Source organism: Pinus tabuliformis, chromosome 9, assembly GCF_031772625.1.
Source record: "Pinus tabuliformis cultivar Carrire ecotype Pingquan chromosome 9, CPIR1, whole genome shotgun sequence".
Classification (NCBI taxonomy): domain Eukaryota; kingdom Viridiplantae; phylum Streptophyta; class Pinopsida; order Pinales; family Pinaceae; genus Pinus; species Pinus tabuliformis.
In genome coordinates, this window is record NC_142307.1 from 1,711,144,026 (window position 1) to 1,711,171,846 (window position 27,821).

The 27,821-nt window shown below is 39.5% G+C and overlaps 1 protein-coding gene and 1 long non-coding RNA gene across 2 annotated transcripts; both read right to left on the reverse strand.

Annotated features, from left to right (window-relative positions):
• Positions 1–21,750: 21,750 nt before the first annotated feature.
• Positions 21,751–25,441, reverse strand: LOC149155542 (uncharacterized). The gene is made up of 2 exons (XM_089440584.1): positions 25,033–25,441; positions 21,751–22,570 (listed from the first exon to the last, which is right to left on the reverse strand). Exons 1-2 carry the CDS (start codon positions 25,323–25,325, stop codon positions 21,859–21,861), a joined length of 1,005 nt encoding a protein of 334 aa, XP_089296710.1. The 5' UTR covers positions 25,326–25,441; the 3' UTR covers positions 21,751–21,858.
• Positions 25,442–25,492: 51 nt separating this feature from the next.
• On the reverse strand, positions 25,493–26,340 carry LOC149155543 (uncharacterized). Its single transcript, XR_016263698.1, has 3 exons — positions 26,204–26,340; positions 25,834–26,034; positions 25,493–25,694 (listed from the first exon to the last, which is right to left on the reverse strand). It is a non-coding gene; the product is annotated as an uncharacterized LOC149155543 (long non-coding RNA).
• Positions 26,341–27,821: the final 1,481 nt, after the last annotated feature.

The window sequence follows — 27,821 nt, forward strand, 5'->3', positions numbered from 1 at the left end:
AGCTACAAAGAAGCGATGCGAAATTCATCGCATCGCATATTCTGAAAGCGCCCTTAAAAGAAAATGAGAAGGAATCGCCGACGGCCGATGTGCGACGTCGCATATCGCAAACGTCGCAAAAGCAGCACACAACGAGCAAATGAAAATTGCGATATTGCGATTTGCGATCTGCGATCCTACAAACTGCGATTTTGCGATTTGCGATCTGCGACGAATGAAACTATTAATTGCTGCAATACAAATCGCAGAAACCACTCATCGCAAAGTTTCTTCGGCATGATTTGTAAACCCAAAATCGAGCGCTCACCTTAAGCGAAATTAATGATGGCACGCCTGAGTATCCAAAGATGATCATGTTGCGTTTTTCGAAGAGTCAAGTCCTTATGAGTGTCATGATTATGCATTCATTAGAGTTTAAAGCTTTCATGTCAATCTTTTCATATCTCTTTTCCTTTGCGTAAACTGTAAGGCAGCAACTAATATAAATCTATATGCAGGAAACATCCAAGGAAAAGGGGAAAGCGCCTATACTTGAAGAACAGAGAGGAGATGCCTTCGCAAATGAATGCCGCATGCAGCAGAGCCGCGGAGTCTAGAGTATCACTCCACAGACACTGATGAAAATAGACTATCCAAGACTCAGAATCAAAGGCACACAAAAGCAGCATGTTTGCAAAAGATCCTGAAGCTCAGATTGGGTAAAGCAAAAAGAAAAACGTTGAAAAGGGATGATGCTTCAGAAAAGCCTGGAACAAAGAATGGAAGCAATTTTCAATACGTAAGATTGTTCAGGCAATGAAATCCCTAACTCATTGAGTCATTCACACGGCCGGAAACCGAAATAGCAACAGCACAATCAGTTTGAAAGAAATATGGGTTATACTAAGTATACACACAACAAAAAACACCCAGTCAGAGGGAGATTTTCAAAAATATCTTCTGAGTTGTCAGAAAGAGGTGCCAGCTTTTGTTATTTCTACTTTCATCGCCCGAGCAAAAGGAAAAGACAACCAGCCGACTCTTTCCAGGCGAACCTCACATTGCTTACAGCACTAAGGAGCAGATACAGATACGGTTAGAAATTAGATTCAATTTTTAGAAATAAATTTGCTTTAGTAAAAGGGCGGTCATTTGAAGTCGTTCCCTAAATTTGTGTAATTAAAATTAGTTTGTTAGTATTATTTAACCCTTCTCATGGCATTTGGAGAAGGGTCCGGAAATTTGTCAAAAAACTTGTCCTCAGAACATGCACTTTTGCACCCTCGGAGGGGGTTTTTGATGAATGGATGGATCGAGATTTATTTATGTTTGCATTTTAATGTCTACTACTGATGTTGCACTTCTGTACTCTTAGTAGATGTTAGAAGTAAGTAGAGATAAATCGTTATTGCTTGAAGTTTGTGGGTGAAATCAGTCATAAATGGTACTTTTATCTCTTGATTAATTTCTGCTCATATTCTTAGAGTGATATACAGCTGATTTGTTTATATGTTAATGTATGAATGTCTGTATTACCATTTGGCACTTTTGTACGGTGGAATCATTTGTTTGTGCTTAACATATGAATAACTGATTATGCGATATGTTGTTCACAACTGTTTTGCCTAACTCCTTATGCAGAACGGTTCATCTTAAATTGATTTATATTCTTATGATAGCTGAATGATCTTTATTACCAGTTGTTGTATGAAATATTTTTAGATCGCATAATGAAAGAATTTTACCCCGGGTTAGTATAGATTAGATGTGTTGTTTTTGTTAGATTACAATAGCATAGAGTCAGTTTAGAGTCTAGAATTAAATTAGTTTAAAATTACCTTTAGATTAGTGTCTTCAAAATCTACACACACACACACATCTTTTAGATTGGGAAGCTGGTCCCATCATCCCCAGTCAGACCCGCTACACCAAACGGGCAAGGAGCCGCCAACCAGGTTCCTGACCGGGTGGGTATCCCCCTTGTTGTTGACCTGATTTCGGGGCCCTCAACATATTTGGCGCTAGAAGGAGGGCACGAACTATGAATGGCAACTAAGTCAAAATCTAAATGCCATTCTGAGAGTAAATCACCCTCACCAACTCCCCCGACTTCTCCACTACGGTTAAACCCGGAGTTACAAGTCGCTCAAGTATCCACCGCTGCTACCTACTCCAATATATCAGACCAACTCATTATTGAACCCCCTGAAATTCAAACTTTGATTCGTAAACTCCAGGGATTCTCTATTTTTTCTCATAGGTCTGATAAATCTAACAGCAGCGTGACTTCGCAGTACAATCCTGCTCACCCTCTGACCAGATTGAAGAGTGAAAAATTTGGTATTCAACCAAGTGAACTCCCTCTCCCTACTAGGAAAAGAGCAAGGAAAAGCACCACCAGAGTCTGACCGTGAGACTCTTTCATCCACTTCGTCCATTTCAACACCCTCACCGCGAAGTCAACCACCCACATCCTCATCCCAAATCATTCATCCATCTTCCACACTTCCTCTTCAATCATCAACGATCATAATACCTTCATCTTCTCAGCATCAGGGACCGTCTTCTGCACTCTCATTAACTAGCGGCTCAACGATGGCCCAGTCTCCATGGAACAATCCTGGGGTGGTTTTAATGCCTCCACCCCTGAGCCCTATACGAGCCCATCCTGAGAAGTGGCTACCTAAATTCAATCCAGAAACAGGCATGCTAGCTGAAGAGAATATCAATAATTTCATGCTTTCTGTTAATCTCAACGGAGTTACCAATGAAGATGCTGTCGTCCGACTTTTTCCTTACACAATGCAAGGAACAGCCGGGTCATGGTACTTTTCGTTACCATCCGGGTCCATCACAAGTTGGGACATTTTTCAAAGTCAATTCCTCACCAAGTTCGGTGATGACAGATCAACAGCAACATTGATCAATGACCTATCTAATCTTAAAGCTGAGGCTAGAGAACCCATTAAAGATTTCAACTTACGGTTCAATAAGATCCTCAACAAGATTCTCGCTGCTTCTCAACCCAGCGAGGAAGTAAGATGTGAATGGTACATCACGGCCTTACCATCTAACTTGGCTATCTTCGTAGATAGGGCAAGCAAGACGACCTCAGTTGAAAACTTAACTGAGGCGCTAGCAGTAGAAAAACGCGTAGTTGCCCTAGAAAAGAGATCTGCAATAGAAGAACGCAAATCTAAGAAGATCTCTTTCAAAGAAGACACCAAAAAGAAGCAAACGAAAGATCCTTTCGATATGGAAGGATTACAAAAGGTGTTAAAGGCCATGTCCAACGAGATGATTGACATAAGAAAGCAAGTAGCAGAAACTTCTTCAAAGAAGCCCTACAGATCTTTTAAAAGAAACCTTCCCATGGAGGTGAAACCACCCAATGTTGTCTCAAACGTCGAATCTGAAGAAGAAGAAGAAGAAGAGAATACCACTGAAGGGCAGACCGATGATGAAGAAGTTGTGGAACTACAAGGAATGTGGGATTTCATCCTCCCACAAGAAGAGGATCAAGAAGCATTTCCGGTTAGCACACAAAGCAAAAATCAACTTGATCCTCCCCAAATTACCCCTAAACAGAAGGGCGCAAGCCCTGCAACAAAAGATAAGGTCGTAACAAAGAAAACAACCACTAGAGCGACCCAACTTAGCCCAGTCCAATCAGATCAAGCACCTCCATCAAGAATACTGATAGTGTCGGATGAAATGGAGTATAACATTATCGATGACATGAAAAAGACTAGGGCTAATATCACTCTTTACGAATTGAGAAAACTGAAACATCAACAGAAAATAATGATGAAAGAACTACATGCCGTGCCTACTACATCTTTACCTACAGCTGTAGCTTCCCACAACATGGGAAGACCTCCGACCAACGTGATCAATAAGATTGATCCAAATGACATTGCCTTGATTGGAGGAAGGTCAAGATCCCATACTCCTCCTTTTCTCCTCACTTATGAAATTTTCAATAAAAACGTGCACAATTGCCTGATTGATTCTGGTGCTTCAACGAATATTCTACCCAGATCAATATGTGCCAAATTGAATGTTCAACCTCAGAAATCTGCAGTGCGCATAGTTCAACTTGATCGATCTCAAGTCGAAGTGATTGGTGAACTTAACCAGGTGACCATAAGATTGTCGTCTAACCTGAAAGTCTGTCAGGTTATCGACATTCTAGTAGCTGATATCCCTGAATTCTATGGTTTAATTCTTAGCAGGGATTGGTCCGAGAAACTCCACGGATATTTCTCAACCGACTGGTCGCACATGTGGTTACCCTACAACGGCAAACCCAATCAAATAAAGGTTGAACGAGAATTGAACCAAAAGTACATAGTGACAGAATTGGAAGGAGAAAACGAAGCAATAGCATACAACACAGTATCATAGGCAATTACTCGGTAGATTCTTTCCTCGGCAATTTCAATGCTCACACTTCACCTTACTTAGAAAATTCAGTTGTGTCCCAAATTGAAAATTTTTCCCAAACTGATGATTCAAAGTGTTTTAATTTTTTAGATAGTTCTGTAAATACATCTTTATTTTGGAAATTATATTTTGATCGCTCTAAATCTAACGAGGGAGCAGGAGCAGGATGCGTTCTGGTTAACCCAGATGGGAACAAGACCATGCTTACATGCAGACTTGAGTTCGATTGCACAAACAATACAACGGAATACGAAGCCTTGGTGCAAGGCCTATACAAAGCAATCGGCTTGAATGTTAAGTATCTTCAAGTCTTTGGAGATTCTGAAGTTGTCGTCAAACAGGTACGTAACACCATACATTGCCTGTCAAGTCATTTAAAGCACTATCAATCTTTAGTACAAGATCTGACTTCACATTTCATAGCATTCAATATTTCGTCAATCCCAAGACTCCAAAATGCGAGCGCAGACCTGTTGGCTAACGTAGCCTCTAGACTGATTCCCTCCGAAGATTTTAGTCCCGATAGGTTTTCAATAGAGTTAATCTTTAAACCATCCATCCCTCACAACATCACCAACTGGAGAGTATTCAATGACGATCCAGACATCGTAAATTTCCTCACTTCTGAAGGATCCTACTCAAATCAAATAATTGAGGAAGACCATCATGATCACCAAATTCAGCAAAATAGCACTGATAACGCTATACCTAAATCGGTGGTTAAGTTAGAAGATTTATATGATTTAAAAAGTCGGTTTAAAAGGTCTGCCAATTCTAAACTCTACAGTTCAACTCTGAACTATGAATTAGTGAACCTAGGAACCGATCAGAAGCCGCAAAACGTTAATCTGGGCCACGGCCTAGCTCCTGAAGAAAAATCAGCATATATCCGTCTTCTAAGACAATTCAAAAACGTTTTCACGTGGAATTACGATGAGCTGAAAACATACAACACTTCTATCATTCAACACACTATCCCTATGATTGACAATGAAAAACCTGTCCAGCAGAAGCTAACAAAAATCCACCCCAACTTAGAAAATCAGATAAAGACTGAGCTAAATAAATTGTTGAGAGCCAGAATAATTTTCCCCGTCAGACACTCCAAATGGGTATCCAATATGGTGCCTGTTAGGAAGAAAACCGGAGATATTAGAATCTGTATTGATTTCTGGAATCTCAATAAAGCCTGTCAGAAAGACAATTTTCCCCTCCCACCTATGGAGCAAATACTACAGGCAGTAGCGGGCTCAGAATTAATGTCTTTCCTGGATGGATTTTCAGGATACAATCAAGTGCTGGTGCATCCCGATGATCAGTTGAAAACCACATTCCGAACCAAGTGTGGCACATACGCATATCGGAAGATGCCATTTGGTCTGATCAATGCCGGCGCTACCTTTCAGAGAGCCATGGACATCGCATTTAAAGGTTTGGTCAATAAATCGGTAGTGATTTACCTGGATGATATAACAGTGTACTCCAAGAAGCGAAGTGATCATCTCAAAGATTTGAAACAGATCTTTCAAAGATGCTTAAGGTATGGAATTTCACTTAACCCAAAGAAATATTTTTTCGCATTAAGTGAAGGGAAATTGCTCGGATTCATAGTGTTGAAATCTGGTATTCACATTGAACCTGACAGAATCAAAGAAATTTCCGAAATATCCATACCCCATAACAAAAAGGCCATGCAATCTTTCCTCGGACAAATCAATTTTGTAAAAAGATTTGTCCCCGATTTTTCACGTATTATTTCTCCTTTACAAAATATGATAAAAAAGAATTCAAGTTTTAAATGGGGCATAGATGAGCATGAAGCATTCAACTTGATCAAACAAGCTATCATCAACGCTCCATCTTTAGCTACCCCAAATTTTTCAAAATCCTTCATCTTATACACTTTTGCCTTAGAAAAATCTTATGTCGCGATTTTGACTCAAGTAAACCAAGAAAAGGCGGAAGCTCCAATCGCATTCTTTAGCTCGAACTTACAAGGTGTTGAACTCAATTACTCAGACGTGGAGAAACAGGCTTATGCTGTTTTCAAAGCAATCAAATATTTCAGACCTTTCTTACTTAAAGCCCATACCAAAGTCATAGTACCGTTTCCAACGGTAAGAAACCTTTTGGTACAAAAGGATGTGGGCGAAAAGAGAGCAAATTGGATTACCGCGCTACAAGAATATGATCTTGAGACCAAACCAGCAAACATCGTAAGAGTTCAAGGCTTCTGCAAGATGTTAGCTGGAGCATCGCAAATTCCAGAGAACTCATTTGAAGAGGTACACACATATGAGGTAAGCCTAAACGACGCAGAATCATTATATGCGGACACCATTTATTATCTTAAGAACGGGTATGCTCCGTCACACCTGGATCACACCAAGAAAAAGCTCTGAGGTTGAAAGCTAAACAGTACCAGCTCGTAAATGATGTTCTGTTTAAAAGGAATTATGATTCTGTACTTCTTAGGTGTCTTGAGAAAACTGAAGCCGAAAAGGTTTTGCAGGAACTCCACGATGGACCAGCAGGTGGACACTATGCTGGAGAGACTACTACGCATAAGATCTTACGTGCAGGATATTATTGGCCCACGCTGTTCAATGACTCATACAATTACGTAAGGAAATGCCAAATCTGCCAGACTGCCGCAGGGAAACAAAGGAAATCGTCCATGCCACTACAACCGGTCAACATCGAGCAACCATTCAACCAATGGGGCTTGGACATAATAGGTGAGATCGTTCCTCACTCTTCTAAGCAGCATAGGTATATCCTCACGGCAACAGATTATTTTACTAAATGGGTAGAAGCAGTTCCTCTCAAGACAGTTAATTCTGAAAACATTATTGAATTCATAGATCAATTTATCATCACTAGGTTTGGATTGCCAACGGCCTTAATGTTTGATAATGCATCATACTTTTCTGGAAATGCAATGACTGAGTTTGCATTAAAAAGAGGGTTCAAATTGAAATATTCTGCTAATTACTATCCGCAAGGTAATGGGTTGGCTGAATCAACAAACAAAAACCTAATCAGGATTATCAAAAGAACAGTCGACCAAAACCAAAAGAATTGGCACAAAGCGCTGGTAAATGCTTTATGGGCAGATAGAATCACGAAGAAAGCTTCAATCGGCACTTCTCCCTTTAATTTAGTTTATGGGAAAGAAGTGGTTCTTCCAACTCACTTAGTCATTCCCTCTTTGTCTCTAGTACAACACATCGATGAAGTATCTACTTCCTCTTTGCAATTAAGAAAAATGGAAATAATCAAACTAGAAGAACGCCGAGAACAAGCTAAGAAAACCCATGCTCACCACCAAGCGCTAATAAAATCCTCTTTTGACTCAGCCATCATAACCAGAAAGAACTTTCAGATGGGAGATTTAGTTTTGAAATGGGATAAGGCTCATGAAGAAAAGGGAAAACATACGAAATTTCAGAAGTTGTGGCTTGGTCCTTTTCAGATTGTAGAAGTCATAGGCCCATCAACGTTTGTGTTGCAGGATTTGGCAGGTAGAAGAGATTCTTTGCCTGTGGATGGACAGATTCTTAAAATGTATTTTCCATAGAAGATCACTCTTCTATTTTTTGTAGGATAGTTTTAGTTTCTTTTATTTTTGTTTTTTCTTTCTTATAAATAAAACCGGTTGTAAATGATCATTGAATAAGATTCATGAAAGAGCACACTAACTCTCTATCAGATTTTGATTTCACTTGTACAAATAGCAAAACTTTTCGAAAAATCTGATTTTTATTATTGACAAATAGAGTTAACTTTAGCCTGAATAATGATATTAGTTTCAACCTTTCGAAAGACTTTGATGAAATCAACCTTTGGTTAAAAATTGCTTTATCCCAGCACAATGAAAGGTATCATCAATAATAAAATAAATATTCTCTGCAAAGCTGTGATTTTCAAAGCTCTATTATTGTCGTCCAGAGCTTTCTTAAGGAAAAACAATGACTTCCTCCCTGCCAAAGGAAACCGCAGCATTCAGAGAAACAATCCGAGAAAGAACTATATCTCAAGGAATAAGAGGTCTCATCACGAGCCGGCTTATCATGATCACAGATATTATAACTTGCTGACTTTGCCAATACTGTCTATCAAAACAGGGCAACGACTCAAGATTGTTGCAATCAAAAGACAAGGGGTCTCATCACGAGCCAGCTTTTTCAGCAAAAGTGTAAATCAAGTGAATGATTGTGTCATAATTTGGCCACCAAACCAAGACATTGTTCTTTAGAGAGTAAAAAAAGGAAAAAGTTCCAAAAAAGGATTTTTCTCTGAAATGTTGTAAATAACCTTAAGCAGGAAAAAGGATCATTGCTGGATAACATGGTAACCCTATCGAGGCTATGGACGCTTGCGGGCAGCAGAGGCTCTACCTACGACAAATGAGCATATTTTAAAGCCAGCACGCAGAGAAGACCTTATTTTAGCTTTTAAAAAGGACCGAATAATGTCTGGTATGAATGCAAGAACTAAGCCTAGGGAAGCAGACAATTGGAATAAAAGAAGGGTTGAAACAAAGTATCATTGACAGGATGAGGGGTAATCTACTCTATCTGTCCATAACAAAATTTAGACATATGAAAACTTTTATGTTTCGAAAGTGGAAATGTCAATAGAAAAGCAGAGATAACTGGTTCTCCACAGTGAATCGCCATTGTTGTGGTCAACAACAACCCCCCTCTTTGTTTAGTATTAGCAATAATATCAAGCAAAGGGGGACCCTTAACAAAAATCCCAAAAATATTTTTATCCAAATATTTGTATTTTAACTCCCTAAAAGCTATATCGCATCGCAGAGAGAGAGTGAAGAGTTTTCCTATGCGCATAAATAAGCTACAAAGAAGCGATGCAAAATTCATCGCATCGCATATTCTGAAAGCGCCCTTAAAAGAAAATGAGAAGGAATCACCGACGGCCGATGTGCGACGTCGCATATCGCAAACGTCGCAAAAGCAGCACACAACGAGCAAATGAAAATTGCGATATTGCGATTTGCGATCTGCGATCCTACAAACTGCGATTTTGTGATTTGCGATCTGCGACGAATGAAACTATTAATTGCTGCAATACAGATCGCAAAAACCACTCATCGCAAAGTTTCTTCGGCATGATTTGTAAACCCAAAATCGAGCGCTCACCTTAAGCGAAATTAATGATGGCACGCCTGAGTATCCAAAGATGATCATGTTGCGTTTTTCGAAGAGTCAAGTCCTTATGAGTGTCATGATTATGCATTCATTAGAGTTTAAAGCTTTCATGTCAATCTTTTCATATCTCTTTTCCTTTGCGTAAACTGCAAGGCAGCAACTAATATAAATCTATATGCAGGAAACATCCAAGGAAAAGGGGAAAGCGCCTATACTTGAAGAACAGAGAGGAGATGCCTTCACAAATGAATGCCGCATGCAGCAGAGCCGTGGAGTCTAGAGTATCACTCCACAGACACTGATGAAAATAGACTATCCAAGACTCAGAATCAAAGGCACACAAAAGCAGCATGTTTGCAAAAGATCCTGAAGCTCAGATTGGGTAAAGCAAAAAGAAAAACGCTGAAAAGGGATGATGCTTCAGAAAAGCCTGGAACAAAGAATGGAAGAAATTTTCAATACGTAAGATTGTTCAGGCAATGAAATCCCTAACTCATTGAGTCATTCACACGGCCAGAAACCGAAATAGCAACAGCACAATCAGTTTGAAAGAAATCTGGGTTATACTAAGTATACACACAGCAAAAAACACCCAGTTAGAGGGAGATTTTCAAAAATATCTTCTGAGTTGTCAGAAAGAGGTGCCAGCTTTTGTTATTTCTACTTTCATCGCCCGAGCAAAAGGAAAAGACAACCAGCCGACTCTTTCCAGGCGAACCTCACATTGCTTACAGCACTAAGGAGCAAATACAGAAACGGTTAGAAATTAGATTCAATTTTTAGAAATAAATTTGATTTAGTAAAAGGGCGGTCATTTGAAGCCGTTCCCTAAATTTGTGTAATTAAAATTAGTTAGTTAGTAGTATTTAACCCTTCTCATGGCATTTGGAGAAGGGTCCGGAAATTTGTCAAAACACTTGTCCTCAGAACATGCACTTTTGCACCCTCGGAGGGGGTTTTTGATGAATGGATGGATCGAGATTTATTTATGTTTGCATTTTAATGTCTGCTACTGATGTTGCACTTCTGTACTCTTAGTAGATGTTAGAAATAAGTAGAGATAAATCGTTATTGCGTGAAGTTTGTGGGTGAAATCAGTCATAAATGGTACTTTTATCTCTTGATTAATTTCTGCTTATATTCTTAGAGTGATATACAGCTTATTTGTCTATATGTTAATGTATGAATGTCTGGATTACCATTTGGCACTTTTGTACGGTGGAATCATTTGTTTGTGCTTAACATATGTATAACTGATTATGCGATATGCTGTTCACAACTGTTTTTCCTAACTCCTTATGCATAACGGTTCATCTTAAATTGATTTATATTCTTATGATAGCTGAATGATCTTTATTACCAGTTTTTGTATGAAATCTTTTTAGATCGCATAATGAAAGAATTTTACCCCGGGTTAGTATAGATTAGATGTGTTGTTTTTGTTAGATTACAGTAGCATAGAGTCAGTTTAGAGTCTAGAATTAAATTAGTTTAAAATTACCTTTAGATTAGTGTCTTCAAAATCTACACACACACACACATCTTTTAGATTGGGAAGCTGGTCCCATCATCCCCAGTCGGACCCGCTACACCAAACGGGCAAGGAGCCGCCAGCCAGGTTCCCGACCGGGTGGGTATCCCCCTTGTTGTTGACCCGATTTCGGGGCCCTCAACAGGTCTACAACCAATATCGCATCGCAGTGTTGGAGCGGGGAGGGACTAGCTCTTCGAAGCGCCGATGTTTGAAGTGCGACTTTCAGATCCGAAATAATATAAAGGAGGCTTTAATAACCTATCAGGTCCACGGCTTATCGCATTCGCAAGTCTTTAAGTGGAGGAAGTCTGGCAAGGAGACATTGGAATCCCCGACTGCAATTTTTGATAAGTCCATGTGTTATCGCATCGGAAGGACCATTATGTTATGTTTCGTTCCATAGGAACTGTCGATAGAGATCACGATAGTGTTATTCCAGTTTTTTGGAATAAAGAATCATTGATAGTGTATTTGTATATTAATGCTCTCCTTTGTAAAAACCTCGCCAGTAGTGTAATTTCTTATGAAATAGCACTACAACCATTAACCCCGCTGACAGTGTATTTCCACAGGTAATCGCTCTATGGTAGTGTGGAGCCGCCGATAGTGTATTTATGCTCAATGGCATTAATTCCACTCAAAATCCCGCTGATAGTGTATTTTGTAATTCCCATGGAATTACAGTTCCAATAGAGGAAAAGAGGCTCTATTGTGTAAATTGTTCCCAATAACAAGGGTTGGGGTGATTAAAGGGAAAGGAGTGGTGATAGTGGCCGAAAAGGGAAAATTATGAAACGTCAGTCTAGGAATAGATGACTGATACTCCAGTTAGGATGGAAGAAGGGTTTCACCCAAAATTAGAGGAAATTATATCAAGACTAGGGCATTTGTCAATATCACCTGCACCCAGACCACCAAATAGCGAGAAGGAGCACTCACAAGAGGATACAGAAATGGAGAAAATAGCGATGAAAGAAACACTAGAGGAAAGTGCCATAAAAGAAGATTTGGAAGGGTTAGACTTAGCAACAATTGTAGAGGCATGGAAATTAAATGGAATTAATGCCATACCAAAACACCAGCTACAAAAAATTTAAGGTGCTTATCTCCTATAAGAAAACTCAGAGCACTCCACCCCACTCAAGAAAGCACAACATCAAAGGGAATATTAGCAAATATTCCAGTAGGAGGACTCAACCTCAAAGGCCCAAGCTGGAAAAGAGGCAGAAAGACCACCAACCAACTCCTCCAAGAACTAGGAGCCAAGCTAATCAATGAAGGAAAGGTAAAAGTTCTTTCCCTTAAACCCTCTCCATGTCAATCAATTGCATTTCTTGAAATATTAGAGGATTGAATGGTCCTGGGAGGAAACGAATCTTGAAAAACAACATTCTATCTAATAATCTTGATATCCTTCTAATTAAAGAAACCAAACTTGAGTCAGTACACCCCCCTCTCCTTCTAAACTCTTGTTTCAAGCCTTACATCTTCTTATCCAACTTGGCAACAGGTTCGATGGGAGGAATAATGACCCTATGGAAAAGATCCAAGCTCGACCTCATATCCTCCTTGGCCACTCATCATTCCATAACAGTGGTTCTGAGAATTATTGGCACCAATGATAGTATCAACATAACAAATTTCTATGCCCCGCATAAGGTTATAGACCAAATAAAAATGCTCCAATGCATCTCCAACCTCCTTGATCCTATACACCTTCCTTTCAAAATCATAGCAGGTGACTTTAATATGATAACTAATCTGGCTGAGAAGAGAGGTGGTATCTCGAAGCTTGATAAGGACTCTGAGGCTTTTCTTACTACCATAGAAAACCTCAACCTCATAGACATACCTACCAGCAATGTCATTTTTACCCGAAATAACAGAAGAGGCGGAGACAATCAAATTGCCTCACGGTTAGACCACTTCCTTTTATCAAAGGCAACTTATCTCACCTCTTGGGAAACAGAGGCGAGAATCCTCCCACAAGCAGGCTCAGATCATTGGACTATCTCTCTCAAGATTCAAATTTCCAATGGCCAAAAAATAAGCCTTTCAGATTTGAAGCCTTCTAGTTGGATCACCCGAACTTCATGGAAAAAATGAAACAATGGTGGACCAATCCTCCCACCAGATCAGGAAACAAAATGTACAAATTCCAACAAAAGCTAAAACATATCAAAGAGGAAATAAAAAAATGGAACAAAGAATCATTCGGCAACATCATCACGAACAAAAAAAAATTGGAGCACAAATTGGAACTTCTCCAACAAAATATAATTGAAGAAGGGCTCATGGAGAGTAGAAAGCAAGAGGAACAAAGATTACAACAAAGCTGGGAGGAAAGAGCCATCCAGGAAGAGAAGTTGTGGCAACAAAAATCTAGAATCAATTGGCTGAAATGTGGGGAAAAGAATACCGCTTTTTTCCATAAATCAATGATACAACATAGGAGGAACAACAGAATTTTGGCTCTGAAGAACCGAGAGGGTCATCTCATTCACTCTCAAGAGGAGTTGGAAGTAGAGCTCACTCATTACTTTAGCTCTCTTCTCAAAGAGCCAAGGAATGACCAAGTGCAGAAATTAATAAGATCACCAACGACATCCCAAAAATCTTCACTGAAGAGCATAACAAAATTCTCCTAAGAAAAGTGTCCCTCCAGGAAGTGGAAGATGTGATAATGGGAATGCCTAATGGAAAAGCCCCTGGTCTGGACGGTTTCACCATTGACTTCTACAAAGCTTGCTGGCCCATCCTCAAACTAGAAGTCCATGCCCTTGTGGAAGAGTCCCGCATTCAGAAGTTTGTCCTAAAAGCCCTTAAATCCACTTTCCTAACCTTGATTCCCAAAGGAAAATCTGCTGACTCCCCAGAAAAATTTAGGCCCATAGCCCTTTGCAATGTCATTTACAAAATTATCTCCAAAGTCCTCGCCAATCAGATAAAATCCATCTTGATCAAGATTTAAACAGGAAAGAAACAAATTACAAAGATAACCATAAACACAAAGATGCAGCAGAAATAATACTTCATTTCATTAATGTAAAATACTGAAATATGCTTACAAACAGAAATGGAAATACACCAGCTAGGGCGATGGTAACTTATATCTGAGAAGAGATGTGGTGGCTACATGCCTCTGAATTGAACTACAATGAGGCTCAAGGGCCTTTTTATTATTGAACAATAAGAGCAAACCCTAAACAACCAAAACCCTAACCCGAGGAGATGTAACACCAAGAGTTTATGGGCCCCGTTGGGGTGAGTTGGACAGCCAACTTCTCGGGGTCGTGACTTGGTCATATTATCTCCGTTTGATGTGCATGATAGCCCATTGGAAATATCTCTCGAAGGAATACAACAAAAAAGAAAATTTTAGTTAAAAAATCGCTGATGGAAGATTTCCAAAAAAACATCGTTTAGGGCCTCAAAATGGGTCTGGAAGTTTAGGACCCGAAAAACTGCTAAAAATAGTAAACTATGATACAATTAAGGAAATTGAAAAACTGAAAGAAGCAATGGTGGGGGTCCAAGTGGAATTGGCGGGTGACCACCAATATCCACCTGGATCATTCCTTCCCCCTTAAGAAGCAATGGTCCCCATTGCGTTGAGTTCCTCCATGAGATGAGGAAACTTCTGTTGAACTTGGTCCCTGGTGAGCCACTTGCCCTGGTGAAGGAGTTGGCCTACTTTGACAACTTGATAGAGTTGGATATTCTATTGGCGAGTGTGGTTGATATGTGTGTCCATGATCCAATCAGTTGCAACTTGTTCCATGCAATCTAGATTTAACTCTGTGGGTGTGAGTTGTTCTGTAATGTCGAATGTATCTATTAATGGTGGGAAGTATGGCCAAAGGCAGTCCACATTGAACACTGGGTGCAGGCCAAGGAATGGGGTAATGTTGAGCTCAAATGCATTCTCTCCCATAGCCTTGGTAATGGTGTAAGGACCATATCGGAGTGGTCTATGTTCCGATAGGCTGCAGTAAGACGTTCCTTTTGCAAATGCAACCAGACTTTGTCACCCACCTGAAACTTGTGTGGCACCCAATGTTGATCATGTTGCTGCTTGTCCTTGGAATTTGATTACTCCAGAATGTCATGGACCTGCTGGAGAATATGTTGGATGTGCTCAATGAAGCTGTTTGCCTTATCTGTTTCGAACTGGACATGAGCCAAATCTGCGTGAGTAGCTACAAATGGCATGGCCACATCAATGGGACATAGTGGCTGGAATCCCAAGCCCACCTAAAAAGGACTATGGCCAGTTGAGTTGTGGAGAGCCCGATTGTAGCTGTGCTCAACATAGGGGAGGATCCGTCCCATGTGCGTGGATGCTTTGAGTTGTACATGCGCAGAATGTGTATGATCATCCTGTTGACAACCTCTGTCTGGCCATTAGTTTGAGGAAGGAAGGTTGTGGACTTAGTGAGTTTGGTGTCCAACATCAACCAGAGACTAGACCAAAATGTACTCAGGAAACTGTTGTCCCGATCTGAGATGATAAACTGTGGGATCCCAAAGTGTACCCACACTCATTAAAAGAAGAGTTTAGTAGTGGCTTCAGTTGTGATATTCTTTTTGCAAGCCGCCATAATGGCCATCTTTGAGAACCTGTCGATGACCACAAAAACACAGTCATTTCCATGCTTAGTGGAAGGAAGGCCTGACATGTAATCCATGGAGATGGATTCCCAAGGTTGACTAGGGGTAGGCAGTGGGGTATAGAGGCCTTGCTTCTTGATGGTCGGTTTAGCAATGGCGCAGGCAGTGCATGATCTGATGTACTTCCCGACATCCTATCAAAGATTTGGCCAATAGAAATACTTCTGCAGTATTGCCACCATTTTCTCGACCCCGAAATGCCTAGCAGCCCAATTGTAGTGTGCTTCCCAAATCATCTTGTCACACTCGCTTCAAGGAACACAAAGGTGATCCAGGTGGCATAACAGGGCATCCTAGAGGTGAAAATCTGGAATATGTTGACCCTCCAAGAGTTTCTGGTATGTGTGGCCGAATTCTGCTTCGCTTTTGTAGCGAAGTGGCCAATCAGAAGTCTCGTGCCCACAAGAGTTGAGCACAGTGGTTAATGCCATGATCAGTGGTCGACTTAGGAAATCTACAACATTATTGGTGATGCCCTTCTGATACTTGATATTCAAATTGAACTGTTGTAGGTATGTGGACCACTTCTGATGGCGATAATTTTGCAATTTCCCTTGGGTTTGTATGAACTGCAAGGGTCGGTGGTCTGTGTGGATGACCGTTTCCTTCCCGAAAATGTATTGCTTCCATTGTCGGCAGACCTGCACAACGGAATACATCTCTTTATCATAAGTGGGATTATTCTAAAATGTGTCTGAAAGTGTCTCATTGTGATATTCCACTGGATGCTCGTGTTGAGCAAGGACTGCCCCAATAGCATAGTCAGAGGCATATGTTTCTACCTCAAATGGTTGTTGCTAGTCTGGTAATGTGAGAATTGGTGTCAAGCAGAGGCGATCTTTCAACTCTGTGAATGCCTTTGTTGAGATTCAGACCAAAATAATTTTGCTTTTGCTCCTCCCTTGGTGGCGTGACTCAAGGGCCAAGTGATATGAGAAAATCCCAACACGAACCTGTGGTAGAAGTTGGCAAGACCTAGAAAGCTGCAGAGCTCTGTCAGAGTGGTTGGAGATGGCCAATCCCAAATGACTTGGATCTTGGCTAGATCCACATGCACCCCCTGTTGATCAATAATGTATCCCAAATACTGAACCTGGGTCATGCCACTAGTGACTGCTTGGCCCAACACTCACTTGTGTTGTGAGTGGAGCTCTTATGGAACTCACACCACTTTCCCGTGTCCTTTGTCGGCTTTGTGGTGTTATTCTTTGCTTGCAGCTTTGGCAGGTTGTCTTGGGCCGCCCCGCCTTGGCTTTGTCCTTTGTTCTGCGGTTTGGGGGCACCTTTCCCTTGCTTCAGATTCGCAGATCCAAAGTCTCGCTTCTTATGTTTAAACTTTTTCTCGACCTTGACGGCATATCGGTATGTTGTGCCGAGTGAGGAGATGTTCAAGAATTCTATTTCTTCCTGGATGTACTTGTGTAGGCAATCGTGGTATTTGAGTACCAAATGTTGCTCTGAATCCTTGATACCCAACTTTGTGCGAAGGGTATGGAAAATATTGGTAAACTCTAGCATGTCCTGGTCCCTTCCCTGCTGCAGTGTGGTCCACTTCATGTATTGATCCTCATAGCTTTTGACAGGGTAGTACTACTCCTTGATGGCATCCTGAAATGAATTCCAAGTGGGTGCGGCCGAAAATAGTGAGCCTATACTTTGGTCCTTCTACTCGCAGTAGGTTTCCCACCAGTCCTTAACGTGGGGGGCTGCTTTGAGAAGAGCGAAAATAATCTTTTCCCGACTGGAAAAATCATGAACAGAAAAATAACCCTCTAGCATATTTAACCATTTATCAATGACATCTGCGTCTATCTGACCCTTGAATATGGGAATTTCAAAATTAACTTGTACCTTAAACAATGTGGTGTTTCCAGAGTAGCTTTTGGAAGCTGATGCGTCGCCCCTGGGTAGCCGCTAAAGGATCTGGGCAAAGTTGTCCATCACACGTTCCTTTGTCGCTCAAGGGCTTCTTTGAGCAAGATTTTTATAGTATCTCCTGCCCCCCATCTTTCTTTTCATCTGCCATGGGAGGCCGTCGGAATTTGCGAGGCTGGTCTTGCAAAGGTTTGACCAGTTCAAGCCCTAACTCTTTATATCCCTGTTAGGGACATGAAAAGAAAAACATAGAAAAAAAAGCAAACCCTCTGATACCACTGATCCGGATTTAAACAGGAATGCAACAAATTAAAAATATAACCATAAACATAGAGACACAGGGGAAATAATACTTCATTTCATTAATGTAAAATACTGAAATATTCTTACAAATAGAAATGGAAATACACTAGCTAGGGCGATGGTAGCTTATCTTTGAGAAGATATGTGGTGGCTACATGCCTCTGAACTAAACTACAATGAGGCTCAAGGGCCTTTTTATTATTGAAAAATAAGAGCTATCCCTAAACAACCAAAACCCTAACCTGAGGAGATGTAACACCAAGAGTTTATGGGCCCCATTGGGGTGAGTTGGACAGCCAACTTCCCGGGGTCATGACTTGGTCATATCATCTCCATTTGACGTGCATGATAGCCTATTGGAAAGATCTCTCCAAGGACTACGACGAAAAATATGATTTTAGTTAGAAAATCGTTGCCCGATAGATTTCCAAAAAAACGTCGTTTAAGGCCTCAAAATGGCTCTGGAAGTTTAGGACCCAAAAAACTGCTAAAAATAGTAAACTATGCTACAATTAAGGAAACTGAAAAACTGAAAGAAGCAATGGTGGGGGTCCAAGTGGAATTAGTGGGTGGCCACCAATCTGGCTACGTCGAAGGTAGGAAAATCCTGGATAGTATCATCTTTTCTCACGAGCTCATCCACTGTCTCAAAACTAAAAAAAAAAACCTGGTATGATGAGTCAATTGGACATGTCCAAATCCTTTCACAAAATCATTTGGGAGTATATGAGACAAGTTATGGAAGCATTTGGGTTCCACAATGACAACATCAAATGTATCATGGCAATGGTGTCGGGAGCATTTTTCTCCATCCTCATGAATGGTTCCCCTTCGCAACCCTTCAGTCCTACCAGGGGTATCAGACAAGGAGATCCTATCTCTCCCTTCCTCTTTGTCATCATCGATGAAGGGCTTAGCTACTCTATTTCTTCTACTTTTCAATCTAACAAGCTCTCAGGTCTCCAACCTTATGCCTCTGTTCCCCCCCTACACACCAGCAATTTGTGGATGGCACCCTTCTTATGGGGCTCCCTACAATTAGAGAATCACTACAACAAAACCAGCGATTTACGCCAGATTTAGCGCCAGATTTTAGTGCATTTTTTTTGTAATTGTGATGAGCAACCTGGCGCTAAATCTGGCTCTATTGTACAATTTTTAAAGCGTCCTTTTTTGCACCTGATTTTGCATCCTTTTTCACGCTAGATTTTGCATCATTTTTTACACCAAACTATGCATCATTTTTTGCGTCAAATTTTGAACCAAGATTTGCATCTTATTTTATGACAGGTTTTACTTCTAGTTTTGTGTCATTTTTTGCATCTATTTTTCATTCTCTTTTGCTTCCTATTTTGTGTCATTCTTTGCTTCCATTTTTGCACCATCATTTGCATCAAGTTTACACTGTATTTTGAATCCAATTTAACGTCTTTTTATGCATCCATTTTGTGTCAGTTTTTGCATCTAGTCTTACGCCAGGTTTTGTATCTAGTCTTACACTAGTTTTTGCTTCTATTTTTGCACCAGCTTTGGTGCCTATCTTTGCACCATGTGTTGAATTTGATTTAGCACCAAATTTTGCATCCATTTTTGTGCCCATTTTTGCATCTTTTTTTGGACCATTTTTTACATCCACATTTATGTTTGATTTGTCTCCATTTTTCCCATCTCATTTTGCATCATATTTTGCGTCATTTGTTTCATCCAATTTTGCATCATTTTTAACACCATCTCTTGCATCTAATGTTACATCATTTTGAGCATCCAAATTTGCATTTATATTTGCATCTTATGTTGAGTCATGTGTTGTGTCCACCTTTGCATCTTATTTTGTGTCTAATGGTACATTCAATTTAGAGCCATTTTTTACGTCTACTTTTGTATTTGTTTTTGCACCAAGTTTTGCATCCAATTTTAAGCTATTTTATGCTCCTTTTTGCACCATTTTTTTATGTCTACTTGTGTCCAATGTTGCACCATTATTTACACAAACTTTTTCATCCAATTTTGCATTTTTTGGTGTCTAGTTTTACATCTTTTTCACCATCCAAATTTGCATCTTTTTTTGCCTCATTTTGTGTCCACATTTGCATATAATTTTTTGTCTGAGTTCGAGCCTAAATTTGCATGTGATTAGGAATCATTTTTTACATCCAATATGGCATCCTTGGTTTCACCTTTTTTCAGCCCCATTTTGCATCTTGTTTTATGTCTTTTCTTACATCTTTTTTTTTTCCTTTTTTGCACCCAAGTTTGCATCCCAAATTTACACCATTATTTGCAGGAGTAGTCTACCTAGGCAGTAGAATGGCCCGTTTTCCCAGGGGAGGGTGGCGGAGAAGCGGAGAAGGAGGGTGGCGGAGCTAGGGGAGGGTGGCGGAGGACGGAGACATTCCTGGTGGCCAGAGCCGGACGATTTTCCGGCCGGTGACGGAAAACGGGCCATTCTACCGCCTAGGTAGACTACTCCATTGATCAATTATATCATTACTAGATTCAATGACTAATTATATCATTATTTAGCATAGTGAACTTTCATATATACTAAGTCAAATGATCAATTATATCATTGTTTAGTATGGTGAATAATTTTAAATTTATGGAAAAAATAAATTTTTAAATTAAACCAGCACTGCTATTTATGATATTAAAATAAATAAAACACATGAACCTTTTCTTGCTGGTAAAAAAAAAATGATAAAACACACTTTAAATACAAAAAGCTGGGTATTTTTTACCCATCAAAAAAATCTTGGAAATTTTCATTAAAAATCGTTACCCAGCAAAGCTTTTTAATATAAAAGTTTTCGGAATTTCGTTTAAATAATGACTAATTATATCATTATTTAGCATAGTGAACTTTCATATATACTAAGTCAAATGATCAATTATATCATTGTTTAGTATGGTGAATAATTTTAAATTTATGGAAAAAATAAATTTTTAAATTAAACAAGCACTGCTATTTATGATATTAAAATAAATAAAACACATGAACCTTTTCTTGCTGGTAAAAAAAAAACGATAAAACACACTTTAAATACAAAAAGCTGGGTATTTTTTACCCATCAAAAAAATCTTGGAAATTTTCATTAAAAATCGTTACCCAGCAAAGCTTTTTAATATAAAAATTTTCGGAATTTCATTTAAAACTTTGTACAGATCCTTTTAGAAGTAAAAAAAACTTTAAATTCCCTGGAAGAAATGCACATTTTGTGCATCGAACGGAAGTAACCACAAAACCAAATTTGGGTCATGTTTAACCTCTCATAACTTATGGGTTAGATAGGTTAGCTTTCTGTGAGCCTCACTTTAACTAAAAATAAAATATTCTGAATTGTTACACTGGTTAAACGTGATTGTTGGTGATTTAAAAAAAAATGTCACCACAAACCGAAGAACACTCGTTGCAACACCGGTGAAGATTGTATGATGATTTTTTTCATTTCAGCCTCCATTTAATTTTGGTTGTTAACTAAACCAACTTCATCATCTGTGAAATAGGAGGAGAAGAGCCTAATATTATATTAAATACAGAAAATCCCCCTCTCTCCCTGTCACAATTATCAGATTAACTATATGCAGAGTGGGATTTGCTGCCCTTCTTAGAATCTTCCATAGAGCTCCAAGAACGAGCCCGCAAAGAAAAGTATATCGATGATCTCGAGTAATGATCACAGATAAATGCTTATAACTGGCAGCAGCACCACGTACAATTCACAATAACATGTGGTAAACTGAACAGCAGCAAACAAACAAACAATATGCTTTTGTGTTTGTGGAAAAATCTCAAAGCCCAAATGCAGAAAACATGGTGCTATCCCATGACAAAATCAAAATAAGGATCAAAACTTGTTTATACAACGTCTGACACAACTAAAAAATCCCATCTTCCTGACACAGTTCCTTTCTCAGCGTCCGTGAGACTAGCTGGCAAGCATCCATACTCAGATCTACTGCTGCTGCCAAGGCCACAAAGACTGCAGCATCTTCCATACAATTAACATGTCTCATGGCTATTTGTACAATGGGCTTGTTGCATTGACGTTCTCCCTGAACAGTAGAACTCATCACAAAGCCTTTATAAACAGGATAGGGGAACTGGCTGAAAGAAAAATCTCCACTGCTGTGAGGACTTGCAACAGGAGAATTGAGGGATGAACATCCTGACCGTCCATTACCCATGTCAATCAGAAACTTCCCTCCCTTCTGGGAACTGATCACTGATTCTGCAAGCAATATCCCATTATTCATGCCAACCAATCCATAGCCCTCTGCCACAAGCTCAAATCTGCAGCCCAAACCGTCACTACCGCCGCGTTCTTTCCAAGCTTCCAGTCGACCCCATGGCATCCAACTGCCTTCTCCCATATGTCTAAGAATAAGCCAAGCTCCAAGGTTAGAGTGGCTAACCCTATCTGTACCAACTGAAGGAACAAAAGGAGTTACCATTGATGCAGCTGCAACTGGAGACCCAGAAAGATCATGTATCATAACCAACCATCCTTTCCGTACCCTTATATCTCTCTCCCGACTACTACTGCAGGAGCTTAACCAGCCCCTATTACTTGAGTCACATTGGATCGATCTGTGACAGATAAAAAGCTGTAATCAGAATCAAAAGAAATCAACAAATACAAAAACAGTCTCTAAACCCCTGCTAATAAAACAGAACAAGAACATGCAACCATCCACAGAAACATCTACATACAAAGGAAAAACAAAAAACAGACAACAATCCCTTCATACAATCCAAAACATGACAATCTCTTTCCACAACAGAAACGCACTCTCATGGTACAAAACCTTAAAATCTGCTAAAGCAGTTCAACTTTCAAATTTCAAATTTCAAACAAACCACCTCCAATATCCTCCACAAATTTTACATAAAAAAAACATATAAGACATCACCAGGTTTGCTACGGTGGTTAGCTCTTAGAATTTAATCTAAACTGCAGGACAGTCTGACATTAAATATCATAATGGGCACTCTCAACAACCCATTTCCTTAAAATCTGCTAAAGCAACTAAAATTTCAAATTTCAAACAAACCACCTACAATAGCCTACACAAATTTAAAAAAAAAAGGACGACATCACCGGGCTTTGCTATGGTGGTTAGCTCTTAGAATTCAATCTAAACTGCAGGACAGTCTGACATTAATTTTGATAGCATATATACAAATTTTGCATGGGTTTTGATAATGGGTACTCTAAACACCCCATAACTCACAATCTACGCCAGAAGACAGCCAACATTCCACCTGATCCACTCATTTATTCAAATTTTAAATTTATGGTTTGATTGGGAGTGGACCACTGGATTTATAGATCAGAAAAGTCACTGGAAATGGGGGCATTTGAGTGTCTAGTATAAGGGCTCGGTTAGATGGTGAAGTGGGAGTGCTTCATATCCCTGTCAAGGTTCACATCCGAGTCAATTTCATCCCTCATGCGCTGTCTTGCTCAAGAAAGCAGGCTGCTTAGAGTGGTTAAGACCAGTTGCATGTATGGATGACTTTGGCAGAATAAGATACCCACCTAGGTGAAGAATTTCTAAGCCATCTACATTCAATTGGAATATTGTCAGATTGGGAAAATGCACACTTGCCACACATTGATACCAATAATAATAGAAAGTCAATTGTAATATTGCCAAACTGGGAAAGGTGCTCTTGCCACATATTGATGGCAACAATAATAGAAAGCATATTGTGATAACAAATAAGGGATTTAAATTTCACACTAGCGTTCTTTTTCATTCAATTCAAAAGGAAATCCTGTATACCAATCTCTAGCTACATACAAAGGAAAAACAAAAAACAAACAACAATCCCTTCATACGATCCAAAACATGACAAACTATTTCGACAACAGAAACACACTCTAATGATACAAATCCTTAAAATCTGCTAAAGCAGTTCAAACTTCAAATTTCAAACAAACCACGCACAATAGCCTCCACAAATTTTTATGTAAAGCAGTTCAAATTTCAAACAAACCACCTACAATAGCCTTCACAGATTTTACATAAATAATATATAAGACATCACCGGGGTTTGCTATGGTGGTTAGCTTTTAGAATTTAATCTTAACTGCAGGACAGGTTGACATTAAATATGATAGCATATATAGAAATTTCGCATGGGGTTTGATAATGGGCACTCTAAACACCCCATTTCTTTAAAATCTGCTAAATAAATTCAAATTTCTAAGTTCAAACAAACAACCTACAATAGCATACACAAATTTTACATTAAAAAAAAATATAGCAAAATAACAAACAGAAAAAAGACACCACCGGGTTTGTTATGGTGCTTAGCTCTTAAAATATAATCTAAACTGCAGGACAGTCTGACATTAAATATGATAGAATATATACCAATTTTGCATGAAGTTTGATAATGGGCACTCTAAACACCCCATTACCCGCAATCTATGCCAGAAGACAGCCAACATTCAACCTGATCTAGTAGTTTATTCAAATTTTAAAGTTATGGGTTGACTGGGAGAGGACCACCGAATTTATAAATCAGAAAATTCACTGGAAATGGGGACATTTGTGTGTCTAATATAAGGGCTTGGTTAGAGATGTTGAAGTGGGAATGCTTCATATCCCTGTCATCTGACTCAATGTCATCCCTCATGGGTTGTCTTGCTCAAGTAAGCAGGCTGCTTCAAGTGGTTAAGACCAGTTGCATGTTTGGGTGACTTTGGCAGAATAAGATACCCACCTAGGTGAAGAATTTCTAAGCCATCTATATTCAATTGAAATATTGCCAGAATTGGGAAAATGCACACTTGCCACACAATGACACAATGATAACAATAGAAAGTCATTTGTAATATTGCCAAACTGGTAAAGGCACGGTTGCCACACATTAATGGTTGATAATAGAAAGCATATTGTGAAAACAAATAAGGGATTTAAATTTCACGGTAGCGTCCTTTTTCATTCAATTCAAAAGAAAATCCTGTATACCAAGCTCTAGAGATTCTGCACAATGTAGTTGAGAGTAAATAATGCGTAGCTAAGAATCAGAGCACCAACCGTGATCTAGAATTCCTGTCGCGGCTAAACTTGTAGCTGAAAATTGGTTGCCGAATATTGCCCTGAATCTGCAAGACCTGCGGACTGCACTCGAGCTCGCCGTCAAACTGGAAAACAAACCTTGGGTCAGGCTCTGCCCGGACGTTCAAGTGAAGCTGAGGTCCCGCTTTCGAATCTCCGGCTGAGCTTTTCCCAATAGACACCCACCCGTTGTGGAACACGACCAACCTCTCGTGGGCTCCCTCCAAGTCCAAAGGAACCGAGAATTTACCCAGCACCTTTCCCAAGTTCATACCGCAGTTCGAACCCTGCCGGCCTGTGTAAACCGTAATGTCCAGCTGCGGATTCGAAACCCCGAGGCAAGAATAATTCTTGGAAAGCTTCACTAGCTCCGAATGCTCCAGATGAAAAATCGCCACCAAATAATTCTTGGAAAGCTTCACTAGCTCTGAAAGCCCGCCAAAAGTACCTCTACGCCAAGTAGATCCCTGGAAAGTGTCTATCTCTCAATGTTAGTGACATCTCAACGCATTCACCCATTCGGGAGCTTTCGTAGGCAGTCAGCGTCGTATGTAGAGCATCTAGCTCGGCGGGCCTCACAGTTTGTGAGGAAGAGTAAGCAGATCGCAGAGTATTTGCTTATTTCACTCCTTTCGGAAAACCTATAAATTTTTTAAAGTAACTGCTACTTACGAATCATAAGTTTTTTAAAATAAATTCTACTTAGTTTCAGATTTTTAGATTTTTAAGGGGTTTTACCGACCCAGAAATAGAGATTCAATAAATGGAAGAGAAGCTTACTGATGGTGACATCGCCGTCGGGGCTCTGGAGCATCTTGTCCATTCCCTTGGGGCCGAGTGAGGTGCGGAGGATTCTCGCAACGGACCTGGTGGCCGCAATGTTTGCCTTCTAAGCATCTAAGCCTCTGATTTGGGTCTTCTGCTCCTGCTCCTTTATTATGATAAATGGCCTCCCGTACTCATCAAATGCCAGCGCCATCCCTACAAACAGTAACAGATTGCAGCACAGAGATTAAAACCTAAACATACAAGAGTGGCTGCTAAAAACACACTGGATTTTGAACCAAAAACCTGAAATGCGTGTACTCCTCTCTGTGTGGAAGACTAAATGTGCGGGTGGAAATCCATTGAAGTTAAAAATGGAACATACCTTGGCGCCGTTAATGGACTGAAGAACCGATCGTGGGGTTCGAGTGTTTGCTACTGGTGAAACCCTAATTCGCAAATCTCTGCAATCTCGTTTTCGCTCCCGCCCTGCGAAAAGCGAACAGATCCTCTTTCTTGTTCTAGAACGTAAACAAAGTTTGGGTTGGGAGGGGTTTTGTAAAGAAAAGTAAAGCTTTACTTTTTTTCAAAAATGCTAATTTCATAGTGAAAAACAGTAAATACATTTTTTTATTTTCACATCACTAGTTAAGTAGCTATATAATGTTTTTGGTTCTTGGTTAGGTTGGAAAATATTTATAATAATATAATTTTATGGTTGTTGTTTAAGTTTATTAGGTGTTATTAAAACAATAAATACATTTTTTTTATTTTCACATCACTAAAGGAGTAACTATATAATGTTTTTGGTTATTGGTTAGGTTAGAAAATATTTATAATAATAATAATATAATTTTATGGTTGTTGTTTAAGTTTATTAGGTGTAATTTTTTTTAATTTCAATTTAATAATTTTTAAATGGAAAAATATGATTTTAATTTGGTTGTATTGAAAATATTTATATGTTTTTACATATAAGGTGGGTGCAAACAAAGGAGAATATATAGTAAGTCTATTTAATAGTTAATAACAAGTGTTAATTTCTTAAAATTATATGATAAATTTGAAAGGAGTAGGGTATGTATCTTTTTTCGGGTGAAATATATTAAAATTATTGTGTGAATGGGGTTGTAAGACCCTATATTTTCATCCTGGGAAAATATAGTCCTCTCTTAGCCACTTGCATAGTTTAGATTGTCATAAGCAAAGTAGGTACATTGTCTTAAGATGTAAACATTTCATTTTAAGCAGTGTCATAATGTGGTTTCAGCGAAGCATTAAAAGATGGAATGAGCATGCACATTTGGGATGCTAGTGTTATATTCAGCTTGAGGCATGATTGCACGTCTAAGAAGACTCTAACAAGGGTTGCAGAGGAGAGGTTGGGGGATTGTAGTCTCACTTAGAAGTGTATACAGGCAAGTTAAACCCTATGAGAAGTTGTGAAACAAAATTAAGGGATTTGACAAGTTGCACGAAGGCAACTTAGTAGTGGTACTAAGTGAGCAATCCTTGATTCAACTTGATACTCTCTCCTTGGCACTACCACTTTGTAAGATGGAGAAGAAATGTGAAATAGATGTGCAACCCACTAAAGAAGTTGAAGGTTGTTGTAATGTATATCGGTGGTTATGTCATGATGTGAAAGGAAGTGTTGGAACTTGGAAGGTGACCATTAGAGTAGATTTACCATGGAGTGAAAGGAGGTGCAAGGATCTGATAAGGAGGTAACTACACAAATCTAACAAGTAGGCCATATTGGGTTAGGATATTACTATTTTGGGACATCCAAAGTTGAAGGTGCATTTTATGGAGGTGCAGTCGAAGCGCTTGGGTGCGTGCCACAGCGTAAGGGTATCTAGGACTTTTAGTGTGTGTTAGTGGTGTTAGTGCATTGTGTTTGATCAACACTAGCTAGAATGTGTTCCATGAAGGAAAAAATCCCACAAATTTGGGATGACTTAACCATTTGGCATTTAAGGTGTGTTATGTCCTAGTTTTGA

Coding starts and splice junctions, on each gene's coding strand:
- LOC149155542 (XM_089440584.1), bottom strand. CDS start 25,325: ATGAACTTGGGAAAGGTGCTGGGTAAATTCTCGGTTCCTTTGGACTTG. Junction 22,571..25,032: donor GACAGGAATTCTAGATCACG/GTTGGTGCTCTG, acceptor TATCTGTCACAG/ATCGATCCAATGTGACTCAA.